The following is a 24,641-nucleotide window of genomic DNA, read 5'->3' on the forward strand; positions in this document are numbered from 1 at the left end:
GAGACAGACGTCCCGGACAGACACAGACACTGTATATTTGCTACTCCACGGAGGGAGTATGGCAGATTCCTTTCAAATAATAAAGCAGACTATTTTTCTACTGTTAAAACCAACGAGAGATTGATACCCTCATTCTAGTGCAGCTTCCAAAATACACACACAGGTCCACACTCACACACACACACACAGATGCACACTCCCGCATGCACCCACACTTGCAAGAACACACGCACACTTTTGTAACATCTGCCAGCAATATTTTTCTGGATGCAGAATAATGAAAAGCAAAGTTAGAGATATGTACAGGGCCACACGACACTTTGAAGTTCACAGTATTTGAATAAATTAAGAAAAGCATGTTACAAAGTCTTTGAAATTGTCCCCCCCCACCCCGCCCTTTGCAAAATCCTCCACTTTTGTCTCATTGTTTGTTCTTAGTTTACACTCCTGCCTTCTGTCCCTTCAAGTTTTCGAAAGAGCGAGATACTGTGGATCCGGAGATGTCTTTCCAAAATATAATATAAGAATAATTCACATTAAATATGACAAAAATAAAAAATAAATTAAATTAAACTGTTTCAGTACAGTATAATATTTAAGTGCCCAGCAAATCAGGCGCTGCCTCTTTCATTTTTTTCTGTTTGTTCAGTTTTTGTTTTATTTGAAGAAGTCTTGTAAGTCTTTTATCCCTTCTCCTCGCTGAATTTTTAAAAATTCTCAGTATTTTTGCTGGATTGGTAGCAGGAGACAGAGAGTGAGGGCGAACTTGGCCGGGCACTAGAACCCAGTGTCACGGAGGAGTGCAACTTTCTCAAGACCCGAGAAAAAGTTTTTCTTCGTTGCGCGCGAAGTTTGCGCCCAGGAGTTCATTCACAACGCCGAAGCGATTTTCACCTCCTTCCGAGTGACTTCGTCCTCCGAGCAGGAGCTGTTGGAGGTGTAGCCCAGTTCTGTGTTGCACTGCAGGAAGTGTGTGTTGTGGTTGCTGAAATCCACACTCTCCGACTCGGACCTGCTCTCGCCCCCTCCCGCTTTGTCCGCCAATTTTCCGGCTCGCTGCTTCTCAGCCTCCTGTGCTGCCTGCTCCTTGGCTTTCCGGCTCCGCTTCCACTTCATCCTGCGGTTCTGGAACCAGATCTTCACCTGAGTGAGATTTTTGCAGAGGGGGAAAAAAATCTTAGCAGTTTGCCTTCTTCTTGTGACACTAACAGAACCTGCATTTACAGAACAATTTACATTTATTATAAATAATAGCCAAGTGAGGACGGCCTCAACCGGGATCTTGGGTTCATGTCACACTATCTGTAATCCCCACGACTTGCCTGGACTTGTAAAATCTCACTAACTGTCCTGTCTGGAGACAATACACATCTCTTTAACCTGTGCTTAACCCTCTCTCCACTCACATTGTCGGTATCTGTAAAGGCTTGATGTGGAGTTGCCTGTGTTGGACTGGGGTAGGTAGAGTAAGTAGTCTCACAACATCAGGTTAAAGTCCACCAGGTTTATTTAGTAGCACCAGCTTTAGGAGCGCTACCCTTTCATCAGGTGAGTGCCTGATCAAGTGACACTCAGCTGATGAAGGGACAGCGCTCCAAAAGCTCATGCTACCAAATAAACCTGTTGGACTTTAACCTGATGTTGTGAGACAACTTCCTGAAAAGACTTGATTACCTGTTAAGACTCGTATTCCAACCATTGTCTTGTAATTGAGTTTGTGTCTATATATGTCCTATTTGTGAACCCAACTCTCACCTGATGAAGGAGCAGTGCTCCTAAAGCTTGTGCTACCAAATAAGCCTGTTGGACTTTGACATGGCAATGTGAAACTTCTTACTGTGCCTACCCCAGTCCAACACCAACATCTCCACATCATTATAAATCGTGTCACAGTGGTTAGCACTGCTGCTTCATAGCGCCAGGGACCCAGGTTCAATTCCTGGTGTGGGTCACTGCCTGTGCGGAGTCTGCACTTTCTCCCCGTGTCTGCGTGGGTTTCCTCCCACAGTATAAAGATAAGCGGGTTTGATTGATTGGCCATGCTAATTTGCCACTTAGTGTCAGGGGGTTAGCAGGGTAAATAGTGGGCTATGCGGATACAGCCCGAACGGGATCATGCTCGGTACAGAGTTGATGGGACGAATAGCCTCTGTCTACTTGTAGGGATTTTATGTTATGCTGGAAAATTTCAGCAGGTCTGACAGCATCTGTGGAGAGAGAATAGAGCCAACGGATGGGATTTTACAGCCTTGCTCATCCCACAACCATAACATCATACCCAAGGTCCGCCACTCGGCTGCTCCAAGTTCCGCGGGCAGGATGGCAAAATTCCAGCCAATGTTTTGAGTCTGGATAACGAAGGGTCAGCCTTGATGAAGGGTTGTACAGACGCTAAACGTTAGCTCTGTTTCTCTCTCCACAGATGCTGTCAGACCTGCTGAGATTTTCCAGCATTTTCTGTCTTTGTTTCAGATTCCAGCAACTGCAGTATTTTGCCTTTACATTAATTATATGTTCTTTAATACAATAAAGGGTGCGATTTTCCCCCAAAAAATGGCAAAGGACCAAATCTTACCAAGACATAGTAAGAAGTCTCACTACACCAAGTTAAAGTCCAACAGGCTTCTTTGCAATCACGAGCTTTTGGAGCACTGCTCCTTCATCGGGGAGTGGAGGTAGGTTCACAAACACGGCATATAAAGGCATAGATGTAATTGGAAGATAGTTACAGATTGGAATGTGAAGAATGGTTGGAATGCGAGTCTTTACAGGTAATCAAATCTTTACAGGACTGTAAAGGAGGTAAGTTTGTGAACCGAGCTCCACTCGCCTGATGAAGGACCAGTGCTCCAAAAGCTCGTGATTCCAAATAAACCTGTTGGACTTTTACCTGGTGTTGTGAGACTTCTTACTTTGCCCATCCCAGTCCAATGCTGGCATCACCACATCATGGTTACCAAAACATGGCACCATGTTGTTTCCGGCAAGTTTCTCTTCAGAAACCAGTTGGTTTTATCTCCAGACCTTACCACGCTCAACCTAAAAGCATCAAGGGAGGTGCATTTTATGCCATCATACAGGGGGACAGGGCCTCAACACACTGGCAAAAGTAGGCTGCTCTTAAAAATGATGCCCTGATCATAACCTGAACAAACCTCCCTTCCAGTCCACCATGGAGGTCTCAGGGGGTATCCAACCCACCCCCCGACCAGAGTCGGCACTTCTCTACCGCCCTCCCCAGATCATTAGCCCCTTCTCCTCACTGATCATTGGCTTCTTCCCCCCAACCCCCACGACCATTGGACCTTTCTCCTTTCACCCCCACCACACACACCTTGAGCTGACACCCACCTGCACCGCCCCCCGCCAATGGCCATTGCCAGCATTTCCAGCTCCTCCATTCACCCCAACCACATCTAAATAAATCTTCCCAATTACACCTCTCCCCACCCCACCATGAGGTTCCCATTGGATCCGGCCCTTTAGCACAGGTTGGCACTGTCAAGTTGGTACTGCCCGGTTGGCATGAGCATGGTGCCAGTCTGGCCACGCCAACATGTGCCAAGGGACATTGCCAAGCCACTGGCCAAGTCCTTCACCCCCAGGGGCTATATATAACTTTGCACTACCGGGGAGACCTCCACAATGTGTTCATGTCTGTGTGAACCTGTTGTAAACTATGCCAATGTGATGTCACATTGGCACGGGGTTAATAACTGGCGAGGGGGCAACTTAGTAACACTTATATGCATTCAGATTAATGAACCTCCAAAGGAGACGAAGGATGAGAGGTGACCTGATAGAGGTTTATAAGATGTTGAGATGTATAGATCGGGTGGATTCTCAGGGGCTATTTCCCAGGGCTGAAATGGTCACTACGAGAGGACACAGGTTTAAGGTGCTGGGGAGTAGGTACAGAAGAGATGTCGGGGTAAGTTTATCACTCAGACAACGGTGGGTGAGTGGAATCAGCTGCTGTCGGTGGTGGTGGAGGCAAATTCGATAGGGTCTTTTAAGAGACTTCTGGATGAGTATATGGGACTTAATAGGATTGAGGGTTATAGGTAGGCCTAGTAGGGAGGGATATGATCAGCACAACCTGTGGGCCGAAGGGCCTGTTTGTGCTGTAGTTTTTCTATGATCTATGTTCTATGATCTATGTTCTATGATCTATGTTCTATGGTCTATGATCTGACCCACATCCCTGGTGCTGAGAGGCAGCAGTGCTAACCACAGTTCTGCCCAAGGTCTTAAAGGAGGAGAGAGGAGCAGAGAGGTTTAGGGAGGGAATTACTGTCCCAACAGTTGAATACATGGCCATCAATGGTGGAATAATTAATATCGGGGATGCTCAAGAGGCCTGTTTCTCACTGGGTTGTGGGCTGGAGCAGATCAGTGACATGAAGAATAGGATTGGAACATCAGGGTAAGAATTTTAAAATGCAGTCACTGTTCAATTGGGAGCTATGCAGGTCAAAGGGCACAGGAGTGATGGATTGGTAATCTTACAGCATCCCAAAAACCTTTCACAAGCAATAAGCTTCTTTGGAAATGTAGTCAATGCTGTTGTAATGTAGTAATGTGCCAATTCTGCTGGACTGTTGCATGGCTGCTTCCTTACCTGGGTTTCTGTCAGCATGAGAGACGTGGCCACCTCGAAGCGTTTGGGCCTGGACAGGTATTTGTTGAGCTTGAACTGGTTTTCCAGCTCCAGGAGCTGTTGACTGGTGAACGCTGTCCGAGGCCGACGGCATTTCCCCATCAGTCCTGACTGGGGCTGAGCTGGAAAACAGGAAAGGACAAGGAAAATGAGTGACCATCTCAGACTGTGTGCATTTGGATAACAGCTCTCTCAGCAATCCCGGAGCATGTCACTGTTATAACATAGGCAGTCAATTTGAGCACAGCAAGCTCCTTCTTCCCTGCTGCTGTCAGACTTTTGAATGGACCTACCTCGCATTAAGTTACTCTTCCTCTACATCCTAGCTATGACTGTAAGATTACATTCTGCACTCACTCCTTTCCTTCTCTATGAACGGTACGTTTTGTCTGTATAGCGTGCAGGAAATAATACTTTTCACTGTATGTTAACACGTGTGACAATAATAAATCAAATCAAATCATAAACAGCAATGTAGTGATGACTGCATAACCTGGGTTAGCATCCTTGCCTCTGAGCCAGAAGTTCTGGTTTTGAGTCCCACCCCAGGAATCGATGGCTAAGTTCATAACACGGCAGTCAACTTGCAAAATCCTCCCAAACATGCCAACAAGCATAATCATTCCATCAGTATAAACTCATTGCTAAGCCAACATAGATATAACGGACATTGACACAAACTGGGAAAGCTGCTGATGACCATGACATTAGAGGCTGACTGTTTGGAAGGACATTGAAAGTCAAGCAGAAAGGGAAAGCACATCTGGCCATGAATAGAACCCAGAATAAACAGACACCATGAATTGTGCACTCTCAGCCCAACTTGAGTCCAGCTGATGCTTAAGAGGTGACAACCAGGACACAAGGAATTGTACATTTCAAAGCAATTCACAACAAATCCATGATTATCTTCCCCTCGACTGGTCAGAAATATTTGCTTTGCCTGCTGGTTGATAGCCAGTGTGCATGGACAGCACAGTGGTTAGCGCTGCTGCCTCACAGTGCCAGGGACTTGGGTTCAATTCCAGCCTTGGCTAACTGCCTGTGCAGGGTTTGCAAGTTCTCCCAGTGTCTGCATGGGTTTCCTCCGGGTGCTCCAGTTTCCTCCCACAGTCTGAGAGACGTGCTGTTCGGTGATTTGTCTATGCTAAATTCTCCCTGACTTTATCTGAACAGGTGCCGGAGTGTAGCGACTAGGGGATTCTCACAGTAACTTCATTGCAGTAATGTAAACCTACTTATGATACTAATAAATGAAACTAAAACCATGGGCTCATTTACATCAACCTTAAGAGGGAAGGCAGGATTTCATTTTAATTTCTCCACTGGAAGACTGCACAGTGGTCTATTGGCTTGAAGACTCTGGAAAGGGACTTTGTGGTATTGTGGCCCCTTTAAGAGGGTTTTGGATAAGGGCCACATTCTCAGGCCAGACGCTATGGAATGTCAAGGGAGGGGAAACTGAGCAATTCGAGTACATGGGAGCATATGCCAAGTCGCAGGAGCCAGGAAGAAGTGGTGTACAGTCACATAGTAATTCTGTCTGGCCCTAGTTATAAATATAGTTATTTGTTCAGTTGGCAATAAAGCCAACTTTAGCCTCACCGATTCACCCTCAATTTGTTACAGACTTGAACCTACAATGTTCAGATTCAGTGGCAAGAGTGTAACCCATTAGCGATGGAAGAAATGGACCAAGGAAGAGCAATACCAGTTTAGTTTGTGCCTGTACAGTGTGCATTGGACTACTCACAATCCGCTGTCAACACTAGTGGTGGTAGAGCAGTGGTAATATTACTGGGCCACCAATCCAAAGAGCTAGACTCATAATTTTGGGTTCAAAATCCCAACATTGCAATTGGTGAATGTGAATTCAAGTTAAATAGTGTAAATGACCTGGAAGCTGTCCAAAATAAAAATCTACGTGATTCACTAATGGGCCCCTAGGGAAGAAAAACAACTATCCTTGCCAGATTTGGATGCATGTAACTCCAGTCCCCACGTCACTGTTGATGAATCTTACTCACTGGCAGTGTAACACTTTGTCAGTGCTACATTGGAGTGTCGGTACTGGAAAGGGAAGTGAAATAATTCCTCAGAGGCCTGTGTCCCTTCACCAGGTTCTCTTTGTTTACAAATTCTATTCCACTCCTAAGAGTGTTTTAGGCACAAACCCAGAATCGAGAGTTTCAGTAGCTCGAGGCTACCTGATTGGGCAGGCAATCATCACCTCAATCAGGGAGCTCATACTCCAAGAGGACTACTTCTTGGGCCTCGTTGAAGTCATTACAGGAAGAGAGGGAAGAACAGTCAGGTCCACTGCTGCCCTTGCCACAGCCTTCCCCCCACACCCTGCCCCCTCACTCCATTCTCTGGGATCACTACTCCACATTCCCAACCCTGCAATTTACCTTGCTGGTGTGGTCCTGGCCTTGGTGCAGTGCGGTGCACTGAGGGAGGCTTGCATTTTGGCTCCCTGCATTTCATCTACCAATTTTAAAATAAGAAAGAGTAAAGAACAGTACAGCACTGGAACAGGCCCTTTGGCCCACCAAGTCTGTGCCGACACAGATGCCTCTCTAATATTTTCCTGCCTCTACATGATCCATGTCCTTTCATTCCAGATCTATACAGATGTCTCTTGAATGTTGTTACAGAATCTGCTTCCATCACCTCGTCCGGCAGCATGTTCCTGGCATTCACCACCCTCTGTGTGAAAAGCTTGCCCCTTCCAACTCTTTTAAACTCCCCCCACCCTGACTCTCAACCCTGGGAAAAAGACTCTGACTACCCATTTTAGCAAAGCCTGTCATAACCTTGTAAACCTTTATCAGGTTCCCCCTCATCCTCCGACACTCCAATGGAACCAATCCAAGTTTGTTCAACTTTTCTTCGTAGTCCAATTTCTCCAAACCAGGCAACATCCTGGTAAATCTTTTCTGCACCCTTTCCAATGTATCAACATCCTTCTGGTAGTGTGGCGACCAGAATTGTACACAATACTCCAAATGCAGCCTAACCAAAGTCTTATACAGCTGCAACATGATCTTCCAATTCTTATAGTGAACACCCCAACCAATGAAGGCTAACATGCCATATGCCTTCTTGACCACCTTGCACACCTGAGTTGCCACCTTCAGAGAACTGTGGATCTGCATGCCTAGATCCCTCTGTATGCTAACATTTCTATGTGCTCTACCATTTACTGTGTGCTTTCCTTCTGCAGTAGACTTCACATCACCTCACATTTAAATGAGGCCAGAGATGAAAATGGATCTGAGAGAGTTGGGAGGCAGTAAAGATTACCATGCAGGAGAGAAGCTAATGTGGATCTATATGAAGAGATGCATCTGTTAAGGAGAGATTGGTTTATCAGCAACATTACAATTAACATTAAGTTAAATAGATGTTAATCATTGGAGCACTAGATGGTGCTGTGAGCACACACTGACAGTCACAGGTATGAACGAATGGCTGGTTCTTTTGTATTTCTCTCTAGCTGCGAGAGTCCAAGTAAAATCAGAAGTTTCTGTTCACAAAAATACACCACAGGAATTTCTGTCCAAGCGCACAAAACTGGATAAATTAGTAATCTCATGGGTACTTGCTGGCAGTAAGTAATAATAGGTCTACAAGCAGGGAATTGCAATCTATGGTTAGAAATGGGTGCAGTGAGTTTAGATGAATTATCGTGATGTACATTGTTTTATGATCCCAGCTGATGTTAATACTGGACAAGCGACTGGGACGTCTTTGTGACATTCACCCCATTCGCCTGACGAAGGGGCAGCAAGTGCTCCGAAAGCTAGTGGCTTTTGCTACCAGATAAACCTGTTGGACTTTAACCTGGTGTTGTGAAACTTCGTACTAATTTTTTAGTGCAGCGGGCCAGGAAATTCTCATAACATAAGAAATAGGAGCAGGAGTAGGCCATCTAGCCCTTCGAGCCTGCCCCGCCACTCAACAAGATCATGGCTGATCTGAAGTGGCTCAGTTCCACTTTCCCGCCCTCTCCCCATAACCCTTAATTCCCTTGTCTATCAAAAACCTATCTGCCCGTGAGTTAAATATATTTAGCAAGGTAGCCTCCACCACTTCAACGGGCAGAGAATTCCAGAGATTCACCACCCTTTGAGTGAGAGAAGTTCCTCCTCAACTCCGATCTAAACTGCCCCCCCCCCCACCCCCGTTTTCTTGAGGCTGTGCCCTCTAGTCCTGCTGCCCTTTCTAAGTGGGAAAAATCTCTATGCGGGAAGATGTCAGCCAACTCAGGCCTTGCTTGTGTCTTCCAGAGCCACGTTTTTGGTCGCGTCTGCTCCGTGCCAGAAATTGGCAGGATGTCACAAAGTCCATTTACATGGTCATTGTAATATAATTTAAATATGTTTAGCAGGCCTGGGACTGAAGTTTCTGGGCCCACTAACATCTCCCACTCTGCCAGAGTATTTCACTCCAGCGGGGATTACTGTCGCTCTCCACTTTCAGGGAGCTAGTGACCCAATCCCACTGGAGTGAAGGGGGGGGGCAACCAGGCCCCCCAGGTGTTGGGCAGATGGGGGGTTGGTGACCCCGGGCATTGGCAACCTGGCAGTGCCAGCCTGTGTCCCCAGCACTGCCCAAGGGCTAAAGTGCCAATGCCCAGAGGGAACCTTGGCACTGCTTACTGCTTCCACTCACCATAGGCATCACTAGGGAAAGAAGGGAGGGCAGTGATTGGGGCAGGCAGGGGGAGGGACCAGCCGGGGGCGGAGATTCTTCTCTGAACCCCCACTGAGAAAAAAGTGTGAATTACTCCAGTTTTCATGCAAATTTGACCCTTAGAATTTTTTGGGGAGAATCCCACCCTACATCTTTGGATTGTTGGAGGAAACCCACACAGACATGGGGAGAACGTGCAAACTCCACACAGCGAGTTACCCAAGGCCAGAATTGAACACGAGTCACTGGTACTTTGACGCAGCAGTGCTAACCACTGTGCTACCCATCATATTTCTTGTAAGAAGTGACAATGCCCAGGTTGGTTTGCAACCAGTGCCCACCTGGCCATTTCATTTTTATGAATTCACGGGATGTGAACATCACTGGGCTGGTCCAGCATCTATTGCCCATCCCTTCAAACCGCTTGAACTTAGTTCAAGAGGGCATTTCAGAGGGCATTTAAGATTGCCGTGGCTCTGGAGTCATGCATAGGTCCAATAGGATGGTAGATTTCTTCCCCTAAAGGATATTCGTGAACCAGATGGGTTTTTATAGCAATCAGCAGATTTTTAGTGAATTCAAATTTCGCTATTTGCTGTGAAGAGATTTGAACCCAGGTCCCCAGAGCATGATCCCTTGGATCCTGGATTACTAGTCCAGTGACAATACCACGATGCAACCATCTCCCCGCATCATATGGCTGAATTGCCAGAATGTCAGAGAGTGATTTTACTTGCCACAATGGCTAATAGGGTTGTAGTTTCTTTTATCTGACAAATTTTCTTAGAGTGGCATGTAATACAGTGGTTAGCACTGCTGCCCCTCTAGTGCCAGGGACCTGGCTTTGATTCCCAGTGGGATCATTGTCTGTGCGGAGTTTGCACATTCTCCCCATGTCAGCATTTGATTCCTCTGGGTGCTCCAGTTTCCCCACAGTCCGAAAGACATGTGAGTTAGGTGGATTGGCCATGCTAAATTGCCCCTTAATGTCGGGGGAACTGGGTAGGGTAAATGCATGTGGTTAGGGGGATAGGGCCTGGGTGGGATTGTGTTTGGTGCAGACTCGATGGGCCGAATGGCCTCCTTCTGTACTGTTGGATTGTAAAATCATTAGGCATCCATTTTCTGCCACCCTTTTATGTTCCAAAATGCCAGTTGCTGAAAGATAGAATTGGAGTTAATCTTTGGACATTTTTATAAGCATTGAGGTTGGGTGGATTGGCCATGGTAAATTGCCCCTTAGTGTCAGGGGGATTAGCAAGGTAAATATATTGGGTTGGAAGGATAGGGCCTGGGTGGGATTGGTGGTGATGCAGACTCGATGGGCCAAATGGCCTTCTTCTCCACTGTAGGGATTCTGTGATTCACAGGGTTACACATCACAGGCATGCACTTCCTAAACCAACAAGCACAGCTTCAGTCGGTGCCTATTTTTAGGGGCACACATTAATATCCAGGAACTGCATACAATTAAACGTGGTTAATATACAATTCACACCAAGAGGCCAGATTGTGCAGAGATCTTGGACTGTTATGGGTTAAATCATACTACTGACTCCAAAATTGTCCTTCTGGCAGCTACTGTGTTGTAATGTAAAGGGGCCGGCAATGTGAAAGGGATTGGCTGATTTGTCAAGCTTGCTCCAGTGTGCCTCCCGCCTCGCTTGCATCGCCAGCTCTTTCATTCAGCTCCTTCTAAATTTTACTTCATCTTTTGCTAAAGCAGGGATCAAAAGAAATTTGTAGCACCAGACACGGTGACTGGGCCAAGTGATATGCTGCGGCAGCTGATATATTGCTTCACAGATCCATTCAGCAACAACTGTCTCTGACTCTTTTTTTAATGTAAGTATTTTAGGACTCACGCCAGGAAACAGTGCGATGCACAGTGAACAAGGAGATTGCCGAGATGTGTCAGTTCAACCGCCCCAACATTAACCAATTGATTTTGCTATAACATCTTGCTGAGTGCATCATCACATTTCAGATTACATGATCTCTTTGCTGCTTCTGAATCTAATAAGGTTTCATTGGGACAAGGGCAGAACATTCAGTCTTGCCCATTCCAGCCTGGGTCATGCAAAGTTTGCGTTACTAGCCTTTGGCATGAAACACATGTGACATGTGATGTGTTGTACAACAGGTCAGTTAGAGCGCAATTTGTGCATCAGAATAATACCATTTTACGCATTACATCAATAAATAGACAAAGGGTAGATCCTACCACTTAAACTTTGATTTGATTTGATTCATTATTGTCACATGTATTAACATTCAGTGAAAAGTATTGTTTCTTGTGTGCAATACAGGCAAAGCATACCATTCATGGAGAAGGAAATGAGACAGTGCAGAATGTAGTCATAATCAGGGTGTAAGAAAAATCAGCTTAATGCGAGGTAGGTCCATTCAAAAGTCTGACAGCAGCAGGGAAGAAGCTGTTCTTGAGTCAGTTGGTACATGGCCTCAGAGTTTTGTATCTTTTTCTCAACAGAAGAAGGTGGAAGAGAGTATGTCCGGGTGCATAGGGTCCTTAATTATGCTGACTGCTTTGCCGAGGCAGGGGCAAGTGTAGACAGAGTCAGTGGATGGGAGGCTGGTTTGCGTGATGGATTGGGCTACATTCACTACCTTTTGTAGTTCCTTGCGGACTTGCGCAGAGCAGGAGCCACACCAAGCTGTGATACAACCAGAAAGAATGCTTTCTATGGTGCATCTGTAATAGTTGGTGAGAGTCATAGCTCACATGCCAAATTTCCTTTGTCCTCTGAGAAAATAGAGGCATTGATGGGCTTTCTAAATGCCATGGTCAGCATGGAGGAACCAGGGTAGGTTGTTGGTGATCTGAACACCTAAAAACTTGAAGCCTATAAAGTCTATTTTAAAAAATGGGAAGTTGCCGATATCGGGTGAAAGTGATAACCAACATCCACGTGTCTTGATGTCAATTTCAAGGTTGCTGGTTACAATGCCTTAAGTTGTCAATTTACATAAAACAGCAATGTTGACTCACATGAAACTAAATTAAAGGGTTATTTAACTAGAGAGTGGTTAGAGTGTGGAACTTGCAACACATGGACTGATTGACATGAATAGTATAGATATATTTAAATGGAATTAGTTAAACAAATGAGGGTGAAGGAAATGGAAGGATAAATCAATGGGATTTCACCAAAGAAAGTATCTTTTAGGTGAGCCACTGGAATTATTGAAGGTAGGTGCTCTTTTCTCAAGTAAAGGTCAAGGTGAACTGGTAGGAGTCTTTATATTTATGAAGGGGTTTTACAAGGTAGAGAGGGAAAGAATGTTTCCACTTGTGGGTGAGATCACACATATAGGATGGTCACCAATAAGGAGGTCAGGAAAAATTTCATTACTTAATGATTTGTTAGAATATAGAACTTGCTGTGGTAGGGTGTGGATAAAGCAAATAGCAGAGATAAACTTAAAGTGAAGCATGAGGGGGAAAGATATAGAAAGTAATCCAGATAAGGCTAGATGATGGTGATAATTTCACTGGACTAACAATCCAGAGGACCAGCCTAATACGCTGGAGAAACAGGTTCAAATCCCGCCACAGCAGCTGATAGAATGCAAATTCAATTAATCAAATCTGGAATTGAAAATAGTCTCAGTAAGGGTGTCCATGATAACCGTCAGTGATTCCAGTTTATAAACCCACCTGGTTTGCTAATCCCTTTCGGGAAGGGAATCCGCTATCCTTATCTGGTCTGGACTTTATGGGATTTCAAATCCACAGTAATGTGGTTGACTTTAAACTGCTCTCTGAAATGGCATGCCAAGTTCAAAGGTGTTGGGCATGGGCACCGAATGAAAGAATTAAGAATGGGCTGTTGATGTGAACCCTATGTCCATGACACTCTCTGAGTGTGAGTTGTTATTTATTGAATATTGTAAAATGATAAAAAAAACAAAACCTTGGGAAAAATCTCAGCAAGTTAATGTTTGAGACCTGTGACATTTCATCAGAGGAGCTGTTCTAATGAGTTCTGATATTAATCTTTACCCAAGGAGGAATCATCACCACCCCCTCACCCCCATCCCAACTATGCCTGTGTGACATCCCTTACCCGTCATCACTCCCTGGGCCTGTGTAACATCCCTTACCCATCACTCCCTGGGCCTGTGTAACATCCCTTACCCATCACTCCCTGGGCCTGTGTAACATCCCTTACCCATCACTCCGTGGGCCTGTGTGACAACCCTTACCCATCACGCCCTGGGCCTGTGTATCATCCATGACCCACCAGTATCCACTTGCTGAAACTCAAATTCTTGCAAGTGACTGATATAAAATAGATTGTTTAACAACTCCTGAGTTTCCCTAATGGCCATATGAAGGGATTTTGATAGATTGAATGAGGAAAACTTGTTTCCAATGGCAGGAGAGTCAGTAACTTGAACACACGGGGGAAGGGGAGATAAGGGATTTTTTTTACACAATGTATTGTGATCTGGAAGGCGCTGTTAGAAAGGGCGGCGGAGGTAGATTCAATAGGAACTTTCAAAAGAGAATTGGATAAATATTTGAAAAGGAAAAATTTGCAGGACTGAGGGGGAAAGAGAGCGGGGGCGGGGGTGGGATGAATTGGATCGCTGTATCAAACAGCGAGTACCTGCAGAATGGGCCGAACGGCCTCCTTCGGTATTGTGAGATTCTGGGTTTTTATTCCAGTCAATTTCTCCCCACTTGGATTGGAGAAATTTTACTTAATGTTCAGATAGATCCCAAATCTGCCCCGCAAACCAATCCCGACAAACTTGCTTCCCTTGATCATCGCTAAAGTGCAAATAAGCGAAGCGCCGGAAGTACACAGGGCGGTAACATCTCAGCTTTTAAAAAAAACCTTGTCAGGCGATCAGGACAAGATGCCCAGTTACTATAATTGAGGCAGCGGGAGGGAGTCTTCCTTTCTCCACCTAAGATCAGTGACAAGCAGCATCATAAAGTATTTACACTGTGTGGAGAGTGAAATAACACACGGATTGTGACAAATATTGATATTAAAATTACTTTCCAAAATCCCCTTCCGTGTAATAATTCCAAATTAAGTCAATGACTTGCTTTGAAGCATTGTCGATTTTAACTTTAGAATATAACAACATAGATAATTCATACTGAAACAAGCCTTGAGCGTGTAACGGTTTTGATTTACCTGCTCCTGACAGGATACATCAGAAACAGAGTTCAAACTGGGAGTTATTCTCAGTATCATTAAGAATGTCTCTCTTTTTGCTACCTGTTTCTTGTTGCTTCACAAATTCTGCCCCCACTTGCCCTTTCTCGGTGAATCTATCTGCTTTCCTTTCTTTCAGTTGGGTTCTCTTTCCGCCTGACTTACTTCCCATCCATTTTCCACACTCCCTCTCCATTTTCGCAACCTCTTATTTCACTCCCCGCCCCTTCCCTCCACCCCCGCCGCTGTATTAAGGGAGATTATCGAGAGAATAATTCTAGAGTTACTGGGCGAATTAATGATTGGTGACCCAGGGTCCACAACTTCACCATGGGGGTCGCTGGGAGATTTTAATTCAGTTTCTCAATAAAAAGCTGGGCGTACACACAAGCAGCTTTTATTCATTGTCCCTCTGTTTGCTAAATATTCTTACAAAGCAAATAAGCAATGGGCCGGGGAGATACGCCATAATGTCAAAGTATCCTTTGAACTGGTAACCCAAAAGGCCAGGTTAAATCACAGGATCAAATACAATTAATAAAATCTGAATATAAAACTAATCTCATTAATGGCGATCATCAAACTATCATGGATTCGTGTAAAAACCCATCTGGTTTACTGATGTTCTTCAGGGGAGGAAATCTGCCGTCCTTAGTTGGTCTGGCCTCTTAACTTTTTTATTCGGTTCTTTAGTCACAAGTAAGGCTTACATTAACACTGCAATTAAGTTACTGTGAAATTCCCGTATTTGCCATTCTAACGCCTGTTCAGGGCACTGCACCGAACCAGCAAGTCTTTCAGACTGTGGGAGGAAACCGAGGCACCGGGAGGAAACCCACACAGACAAGGAGAGAACGTGCAAATTCCGCACAGACAATGAGCCAGGCCGGGAATCGAACCTGGTCCCTGGCAGATGTGAGGCAGCCGAGCTAACCACTGTGTCACCCAGCAATGTGGTTGACTCTTAACTGCTTCTCTGAAATGGTGGAGTCAGACACTCAGTTCAAGGGCAACTAGGGATGGGCTTTTGGTGAATCAGGCCTCAGATCAAGGCCTGGGTGTGGTGCAATGCCTTTCCTTGTCCGCTTAGATCTTGTTTGTCTCTCTGGTGGGGGTGGGAGGGGGGCATGAATTGGATTCAAATTGAATTGTTTTTGGAGCAAGTAAGGAGATGGACTAAATGCTGGAAAATCTCAGCAGGTCTGACAACATCTTTGGAGAGAGAATAGAGCCAACGTTTCCAGTCTGGATGACCCTTGGTCAGAGCTGTTTCAGATTCCAACATCCGCAGTATTTTGCCTTTATAGAATCCCCCAGTGCTAGTCTGCACTGACCACAATCCCCCTAACTCCGTATATTTATCCTGCCAATCCTCTGACACTAAGGGGCAATTTAGCATGGCCAATTAACCTAACCCTGTACATTTTTGGATTGCGGGAGGAAACCGGAGCATCCAGAGGAAACCCACGCAGACGCGAGGAGAACTGCAAATTTCTCACAGACAGTGACCCCCCCCACGCCGGAATCGAACCCGGGTTCCCTGACACTGTGAGACAGCGGTGCTATCCACTGTGCCGACCTGCAGCCCAGTAGGTTAGCAGATTGAAAGTTTGCCTGGTCCAGTCTGAACATTGGCTTTGTAAATATAAAAATGGAGTATTTTTAAAAAAAGACTGGGGAATGGGTTAAAACTGCCTTGCCCGTGACACCCGCTGTGAATGGAATTATCTAGATTTCACCATCCTTTATTTTTGTGCCCTCCTGAGTCTGTTTCGCTTGCTTCAGAGTCACCTGCACTGAAATCTTTCTGATTGTGAGAAATAAGCTGAGAATGAAATTAAACTCCGGATAATACCGCCAGCAAGCGAGGACTTCGGTTCATTTTAACCTTCGCTTAACACTCGCAGTGAACTGACCTTTGTTCGATCCCGTTAAACGTTAGACATGGAACTGCAGATTACCAAGAATAACATTTGGTCTGTACAAGTGGTGGCAATGGTATCATTCAAATACCCTCACACTAACCGCTTTGGGTTTTTTTTAAAGAAACGAAATATGATTTACGAAACTTTCGCCATGGTGCGTTAACGAGTCAAAATCGCCGGCCGGACCACTGTTAAAATTAAAAAGTTTTGAACGGGGACCTGTGGCGAAATCGGAATTAATTTATTAAATGAGCAGTCAGGGGAGAAAAAAAAACAGATGTGGATATTTAAACTAAAACTGATATCCATATAATAGATATGAACCGGGTAGGTTTATCTGAAAGATTAAATAAATTAACGCAGTCAGAGTTTTATATTATCATCCTGAATAAATAATGTTTAATCTTTATAATATCATTGGTTAATTGTTACAATCCTGTCTCACTCTAACTGCAGTTGGAGATATTGTGAGATAAATATATATTTTAAAAACTATATAAATATAAATCTACATTCATAGCAAATCCTCACCATATTTTACACTTAGATAAATAATATGCCTGGATTCCATTTCAATTTCCAAGAATTTTTTTATTCCACGGCCTGTCTTTTAGACGCATGTAAAGATAATAATCGATTCGTTGTATTAAACCCAACTGCAGAATGTTGGAGAATTTTCCCACCAGCCCGCGTGCGCTTTCAAATTGAAGAATTTTATTGAAAATTCCTTGTGTGGCTCTAAGGGGACAGCAGCGAGCGATCCCCATTAAAGAGGGAATATTCTTTCCTAATAGAAATTGGGAGATCAGCGGTTGGATTGTGTTAGCTTTTTATTGAATACTAAAATCTCACTGACAAATCCCCGTCCTACCGCTCGGGATAGAGAGAGACGATAAATAATTAGGTGTAAGTAATTATTTATTTTTCATCATTGACTATTATGTTAATTAATCCCCCGAGGTTCAGAGTCTAGTGCCGAGGGCTCGCTCTGTGTGTGTGTAGAGCTCTGAAATGTGCGTTCAACCAGTTACGCTGCTTTGTGAAAGGACCTGTTATTTCCAGTATATCTAACCCTCCACCCCACTGTGCCTCGGCGACACCTCTCTCTATAACACATTTCCTTAGCAAGTGCTTGGGGTGGATGTTTTCGTCCGGGGCGGCAAACATCTCCAACGTTCTGCAGTTGGGGTTTTTAATACAAGGAGCCATTATCTTTACCCGTGTCTAACAGATAGACCCTTAGAATAAAACAGAAATCGAAATGGAATCCAAGCACATTATCTAAAATATGGTGAAGATATTGTTATAAATGTTTATCAATCACTCCTCCTCACAGTATGTCCAATTGCAGTTAGAATAAGACATGATTGTAACAGTTAAGCGACGATATTATTATAGAGATTAAACACGGTATTATTATAGAGATTATTCAGGATAAAACTGTAAAATTCTGTTTACATTACTTCATTTAAATATTTCATGGAATGTGGGCGTCACTGGCAAGGCCAGCATTTGTTGCCCATCCCTAATTGCCCTTGAACAAGAGTGGCTTGCTAGGCCACTTCAGACAGCAGTTAAGAGTCAATCACATTGCTGTGGGTCTGGAGTCACATGTAGTCCAGACTGGATAAGATAGTAAGGTTTAATTATTAGTCACAAGTAAGGCTTACATTAACATTGCAATGAAGTCAAGAACATAAGAACATAAGAAATAGGAGCAGGAGTAGGCCATCTAGTCCTTCGAGCCTGCCCCGCCATTCAATAAGATCATGGCTGATCTGAAGTGGATCAGTTCCACTTTCCCGCTTTTTCCCCATAACCCTTAATTCCCCTGGCTATCAGAAACCTATCTACCCGTGACTTAAATATAAAAGTTACTGAGAACTTGCCCTCTCTAAAGGACATTAATGAACCAAATGGGTTTTTGCAACAATTTCATGATCAATACTAAACCCAATTGGGAAATCCAGGAGACACCTCTCTACCCAGGGAGTGGTGACATTGTGGAACTCACGACCATAGGGGGTGGCTGAAGGAATAAGCAGGTTAAAGTGTAAGCCCGAATTGTCCCATGATGTAGAAAGGTTGGCTAAAAGGGTGAGATGCGGGATAAGTAGAAGAGCCAGTGATATTGCCACTGAACTAGTAATCCAGAGACCTAGGGCAAGATCTGGGGACCCGGGTTCAAATCCCTCCACCGCAGCTGGTGAAATTCGAGTTCAATAAGGTCGATTGTTGTAAATGTCCTTTAGGGAAGAAAATCTGCCGTCCTAAGCCGACCTGGCCTACATGTGATTCCAGAGCCACTGCAATGTTGTTGACTCTGAAATGTCCTCTGGAATGGAGGACAGTTAAGGACGGGCAATAAATGCCAGCGACGCTCACGGCCCATAAAATGAATTTTAAAAATCACCTGGGCGTCAACACAAACCAGTTTAATTGATTGCATTCGGAAAGAAAAAAAATATACTGTGGATGTTTGAGCTTGCCAGCAACATGCTGTAACTGGTGCGTACATTCACTGTATATTTTGTGTACACCTCTAATTTTTTTTTCCCCTGGGATTGACTCTCTTACCCATTATATTCGTGGTTGCCTCGGGATTACACAGGTCTGGCATAACCACCCCCAACCCCCACCCCCGCTCCCAAATTAGCCCCATCGAACATCCCTTTAAAATACATTACAAAAACACTTTTTAAAATCTACTTTCCCGCCCACATATTGAAAGCTAGAGGTGCTAAAATTAAAAGTGCGCATGGAAAAGAAAATCCGAATCTCGTAAAAGCGGCCTCTTAAAAGAAAGTTACATAACTTTTCCAGATTCTAAGTATCTAGTTGAGTTGGTTGCAGGCTGGATAGATTAAACACAATTAGAATTCAGATCTTGGGTTCGGCTGAAGGTTTTACCCAGAATGTTATTTTTTTTATTTAAAATAAATAAATCTGTTTAGGTTGAAAACTCCACTCAATGCAAAACAACTCTCTGGCTTAATTCTTCCCCCTTCCGAAAAAAAACTGCTTTTGATGTTTAAAGGGATGGGATAAATTAGATTTCCCAGTGAGCTGTAAAGTTACAGCTGTGTAATATGATTCCCGGGCTATTAAATGGAAATTAGTAGCAGCACTGATGTTATTGAAGGAGAATTTGGGACATCATCATCAAATGCAGATCAAAGGAGAGAGAATATTACAAGATCTCCTTTATATTCGGGAGGGATATCTCCTCTCTGCGCCTCGATTTCTTTCTCTGCTCCCCTCCCTCTCCCCCGCTCCGCCAGCCCTAGCCCCCTCTCTCTAATCTCAACATTTCATTATTGTGAGTTCTATAAATCTTTTCCTGCTTCCGTTCTGGATTTTTCGATACACGAGAAACCGCGGGATTGAATTCAAACTGGGAGAACGAGAGCCGCTCTCCATAACAGGACCCGGTTTAAGTGAACTTGGCTAATAAAACCGTGCGTTACATCCGCTCCAAAGTAATGCCGTTCGATTTTATACATCTGGTCAAATTTCAATTTAAATATCCCCCTCACCCTCACACACACAAACTAACACATCACAGGTATAGAAACGATTAAACACTCAATAAAACACTCCCAGACACACATTTGCAGGTACATACATTCACACTCCATTAATACTCCCACAGAAATGTATCCTTCAAATACTATATGCGTTAATCACAGATTAATGCTTCCAGCGAGCACCCATTAATACTCTCATATGTTAACATTTCCACTCAAATACCCAGCAATTAATACCCGCCTGTGGATATAAATACTGGGCAGTCAAGACAGCTAAATGTTGCACTGTTATACATCAGTCCATTTCAGTAAATCGCTCACTCAGACACACACAGTTCTCCGCTTCTGTTGCTATTTCTGAAATGTAAGATATGCTTCTTCCTAATTCCTCTGGTCCGCCAGTTTTAGACTCCTTTCCAACCTTTCCCCAGGAATCGGCCGCATTCATTTTCTTCCCACCCCCCCCCCAAAAAAAAGGTCACATCAAGAACCGGGCAGGATTTAGCTGAAAACAACTAGTACAGGTCTCCCTTCGAAAAATTCCACAATATTCTCGAAGATTGCACTGATCTTCGAGAATATTAGTGCACTAATAGCACTAGTCATTTCTCTTAAATAAAACAGCGAGAAATCCGCTCCTTGCGGAAAGAATTCGGATACTACTCAATTCAGGAGTGTAAGTAAGTCTAGCTGTGTCTTAATGTTAGTGATTTTCCGGTGATGTGGGTATATTTATTGAACACCGAGCTCTCCCATTCAGTCTCTATTAAGCTGGCCGTGTACTGGGGATAGATTTCGATGCTTGGCGGTTAAATTTGCATTGAACAGTCACGGCAATGTTAGTGCAGCTCCCAATATTAACCCATAGTCGGAAGGAAATATTTTTGACGGTCTTACCCAGAGTGTTTTTTTTTAAAAATGCAGATATGTTTTTTTCTTCATTTATATAGCACCTTTCACGACCTCTGTAAGTCGTTTTTGCAATGCTGTCGCTGCTGTAAAACGGGCAGTTAATATGTCTGGGAGCGAGTCCCCACAAACAGCAGTGAGGGAATAATTAGATAATCCACTGGTGTAGTTCTGTTGGAAAATGGGTTAGGGAAAATTTTACTTAGGGAATTTAGGAAATATTTTGGTTCTATTGCGTGTAACTGCAGGTAAAAAGGCCTTTTAGGTAGAGTACAGGGAGAGGCTGGAAACTGCTATATACTTGACATGGAGTACATATCAAGTAAATATCAGTTGCATCGAGGCTGGAAACTGCTGTATACTTGACATGGAGTACATATCAAGTAAATATCAGTTGCATTGCGGCACGGCAGAGTAGAATGAGCTGTGTGGAGAAAGGTTGGATTTCATTACACTTTCTGTAATTTACAACTCAAATTGTTTGGTAATGTACTTTTACAATTTTTGTGATTTTTATTTCGGATTAAAATAGACACTGGGTCATACAGCGGGACCTTGCCGCAGTGTCCAGTTTGTATTTACTGCTCATTTAATTTCACTCATTTCCTGTGAAGGCGCCAGGACGCGGGGCAGTAAAATGAAACTTGCGGCGTGTTTCCGCCAAGCGATTTAATCAGCACCTTTTTCCTTAAAAAAAACCGAAAAGAATTAAAATGTTCGTGTCGGATTTGAGTGTAACAAATTCCGATCAGTTCAGGTCGGTTTTGAGAACCAGCCTGTGTTACTGCAGGCAGGTGGACTGCCTCTGTCCAGTGAAGTGGGACTCTGCACAAAGCGGCGGGCTGGGAGTGAGGATTAAATCCGCGACAAGGCGTGGGAGACATTTCTTAAGAGTGTTTAATAATTAATTTTTAAAAAAAAAATCATCCTCCGTTCCCTCCACCTCTGAAAAAAACGAATTTTAGTTGCTAAACGGTTTTCTTTACAGTTTTCAGATGGGGGAAAGACTGGAGTTAGGGATTGTTGGAAACAACGGCGTTTGAGGATCTACTCGAGGCGAGAAAGTGAGTGCAAAAATTAGGTCAGCAACAAGGCACAAGCACTTGCTCTGGCAGACAACTGGGGAGAGCGGTGTGCACACAAGACACAGTGCACATCCGCACGTGTACTTAAACCACTCGATGAAAATACATACACAGATGTGCATGTCTGTGTATGCGCATTTATATCGACACACACGATTTCTGTGCTCTTCAGGTAAAGAAGGAAATGAAGCTTTGTATGGAATAATAATTTTTAAAAGGGAACGGGATAAACACTTTGAGAGGGACACAGTTGCGAAGCTGTGTAGGAAGGGGGCAGCTGTGGTTCCTCCAACATAGTGACCACACTTTCAAAAGTGATGAATAAAAGCGAACTACTGCGGGTGCTGGAATCTGAAACCAAGAGAAAACGCTGGAAAATCTCAGCAGGTCTGGCAGCATCTGTAAGGAGGGAAAAGAGCTGACGTTTCAAGTCCAGGTGACCTTGACAAAGGACCTACAGATGCCAGGCCTGCTGAGATTTTCCAGCATTTTCTCTTTTGGGGGGTTTCAGAAGTATTGAATTGGCTGTAACGCATGTTGGGCTACCTGATAGTGTGAAAAAGCCGGATATAAATGTCCTTTAATTTATTTTCATTCCTTCTGCGCAGTATCACGCTTTGATATGCACAACCAATCATTTGTCCTTTCTCATACTCGGGTAAGTACACCTGTAAGAAGTCTGACAACGCCAGGTTTAAGTCCAACCGATTTATTTGATAGTAAACTCAAAAGCTTTCGAGGTTTCCCTCTTCCTCAGGTGAATGGAGAGTAGTGGCCTCAGGCAGTACATATAACAGCACAGACAGTTTACAGATTACTGATTAGAATGCGAATCTTGGTGTTGTCAGACTTCTCACTGTGTTTACCCCAGTCCAACGCCGGCATCTCCACATCATAAATGGTTCATTCAGATTCTATTTCATTTCATGGATACATCTCTTCAATATTAGATTATCCGTTACGTTACAAAAATATGTTTACATATAATTACGGCATAGAAACAGACTATTCGGTCTAAACTGTTAGTGCTCCACAAGAGGTTCCTACCACTCTGCTTCACCTCACTCGATTAGCATATCCTTTTGATTCCTTTCTCTCTCATGTGTCTACCTGAAAGTATTTTTGCCATTCAGCTCGACCACTCCCCGTTCTCTGAATCCCACCACTCTCTGAGTAAAAAACACATTCACCTATTGGATTTATTTATGACTATTTTATGACATTGGGTTTTGGTTTCTCCCACAAGTGGAAACATATTCTTTATGGTTATCCTAATCAACGTCTCAGTTAGGTCTCTTTTCTAGAGAAAAGAGCACCTGTTTGCAATAACTGGACTGCATAAAAGGTGGTTTCTTTTGGTTTAGTGACTCTAGTGTCCAGTGTCAGTTAGTTCATGCTGGACCACAAATGGATAAGATTGTGTGGGACTACAATATCATAATGAAACAAGTCAGCAAAAAAACTACTTGACATTAACAGGGCAAACGCCTTTAAACAAATTGTTTACAACCCACCCATATATCAGACTCATACATCTAATGGGTATGGCTACTAAAGCATAATGGTTTTTAAATGAACAATAGATAATTAATTATAATATTTTCAATTAACTATATAATTATAAGTTTTTAAAAATAAACAGTATAATTAATTATAATATTTAACTGTATAATTCATTACAATATTTTTAAAATTAAATTATTTTTAAATTTACAATATAATTATATTTTAAAAATCAATATAATAGTTATAATACTTTTACATCTATAGTATAATAATTCATAATTTTTAATATAATTAACTATATTTTACAATAATAATTATATCATGTTATTAATTTTAAAAATATAATTGATAATGTTTTAAAATTAATAATACAATAAATATAATCTTTTAGTTGTATAATAATTAATGTTTTTAAAATTAAATATTATAATATTTTTACATTTCAGTATAATAGTTAATTATAATATTTTTAATTAATAATATAATAAATTTTAATATTTTAAATTAACAGCATAATAATTTACAGTATTTTTTGGTTTAAAGTATAAACAAAGTTTATGGTCAAAGTTTATATGGAACAAAATGAATGAGCGCGTTATGAAGGTTTTAACTGAAATCTCAGTGCTATTCTTGCTGATATGGAGATTTGGAATCTGGCGACCATTGGCGCAGGCACTGCTCCCAAACACATTCATGGAGAGAAATATCTTTGTGTATCCCATAGTCAGGTTTACAGCGTCAACCAGGTGAGGAATTGGATGCCCTCGGGAAACCGTCCGTCCGCACAATAAATACAGGTCTCCCTATATACAGAACATTCTTACAGATACAACTTTGATTCAGTATGGACAATTCCACTTCCGTATTCAACACATCTGTATCAGAGGATAACACTTTTCCGTAAGGATGTCCTTTGGGGCGGGGGGATCTGAAAATACATTTCTAGTGTATTTAAAACGCAACCCCCCCCACCCCCACCCCGCCTTCCCGGGCCTTTTCCTTGTGATATTTCTTGTCTGTCTCAAGAGATTACACGGCAGTGGCAGTGGGGGTGGGTGGGCTAGGGACGGGGTTGAAAGGGGGATTGTCTAGACGTGATGCTCCAACTATCAAGAATACTCATCCTTTTTATAAAA

The 24,641-nt window shown here is 43.3% G+C and overlaps 1 protein-coding gene across 1 annotated transcript in view; it reads right to left on the minus strand.

Moving 5' to 3' along the window:
* Positions 1 to 414: 414 nt before the first annotated feature.
* mnx2b (motor neuron and pancreas homeobox 2b) overlaps positions 415 to 24,641 on the minus strand; it is a 41,168-nt gene continuing 16,941 nt past the window's right edge. Inside the window, exons 2-3 of the mRNA XM_080198324.1 lie at positions 4,622 to 4,782; positions 415 to 1,143 (exon numbers count right to left, since the gene is read on the minus strand). Of these exons, the coding sequence (XP_080054450.1) occupies positions 871 to 1,143; positions 4,622 to 4,782 (434 nt within the window). The 3' untranslated portion in view covers positions 415 to 870. The remainder of the gene's footprint in view (positions 1,144 to 4,621; positions 4,783 to 24,641) is intronic.

This window comes from Carcharhinus amblyrhynchos, chromosome 11 (assembly GCF_965287045.1).
Source record: "Carcharhinus amblyrhynchos chromosome 11, sCarAmb.v2.hapA, whole genome shotgun sequence".
NCBI classification, from domain to species: domain Eukaryota; kingdom Metazoa; phylum Chordata; class Chondrichthyes; order Carcharhiniformes; family Carcharhinidae; genus Carcharhinus; species Carcharhinus amblyrhynchos.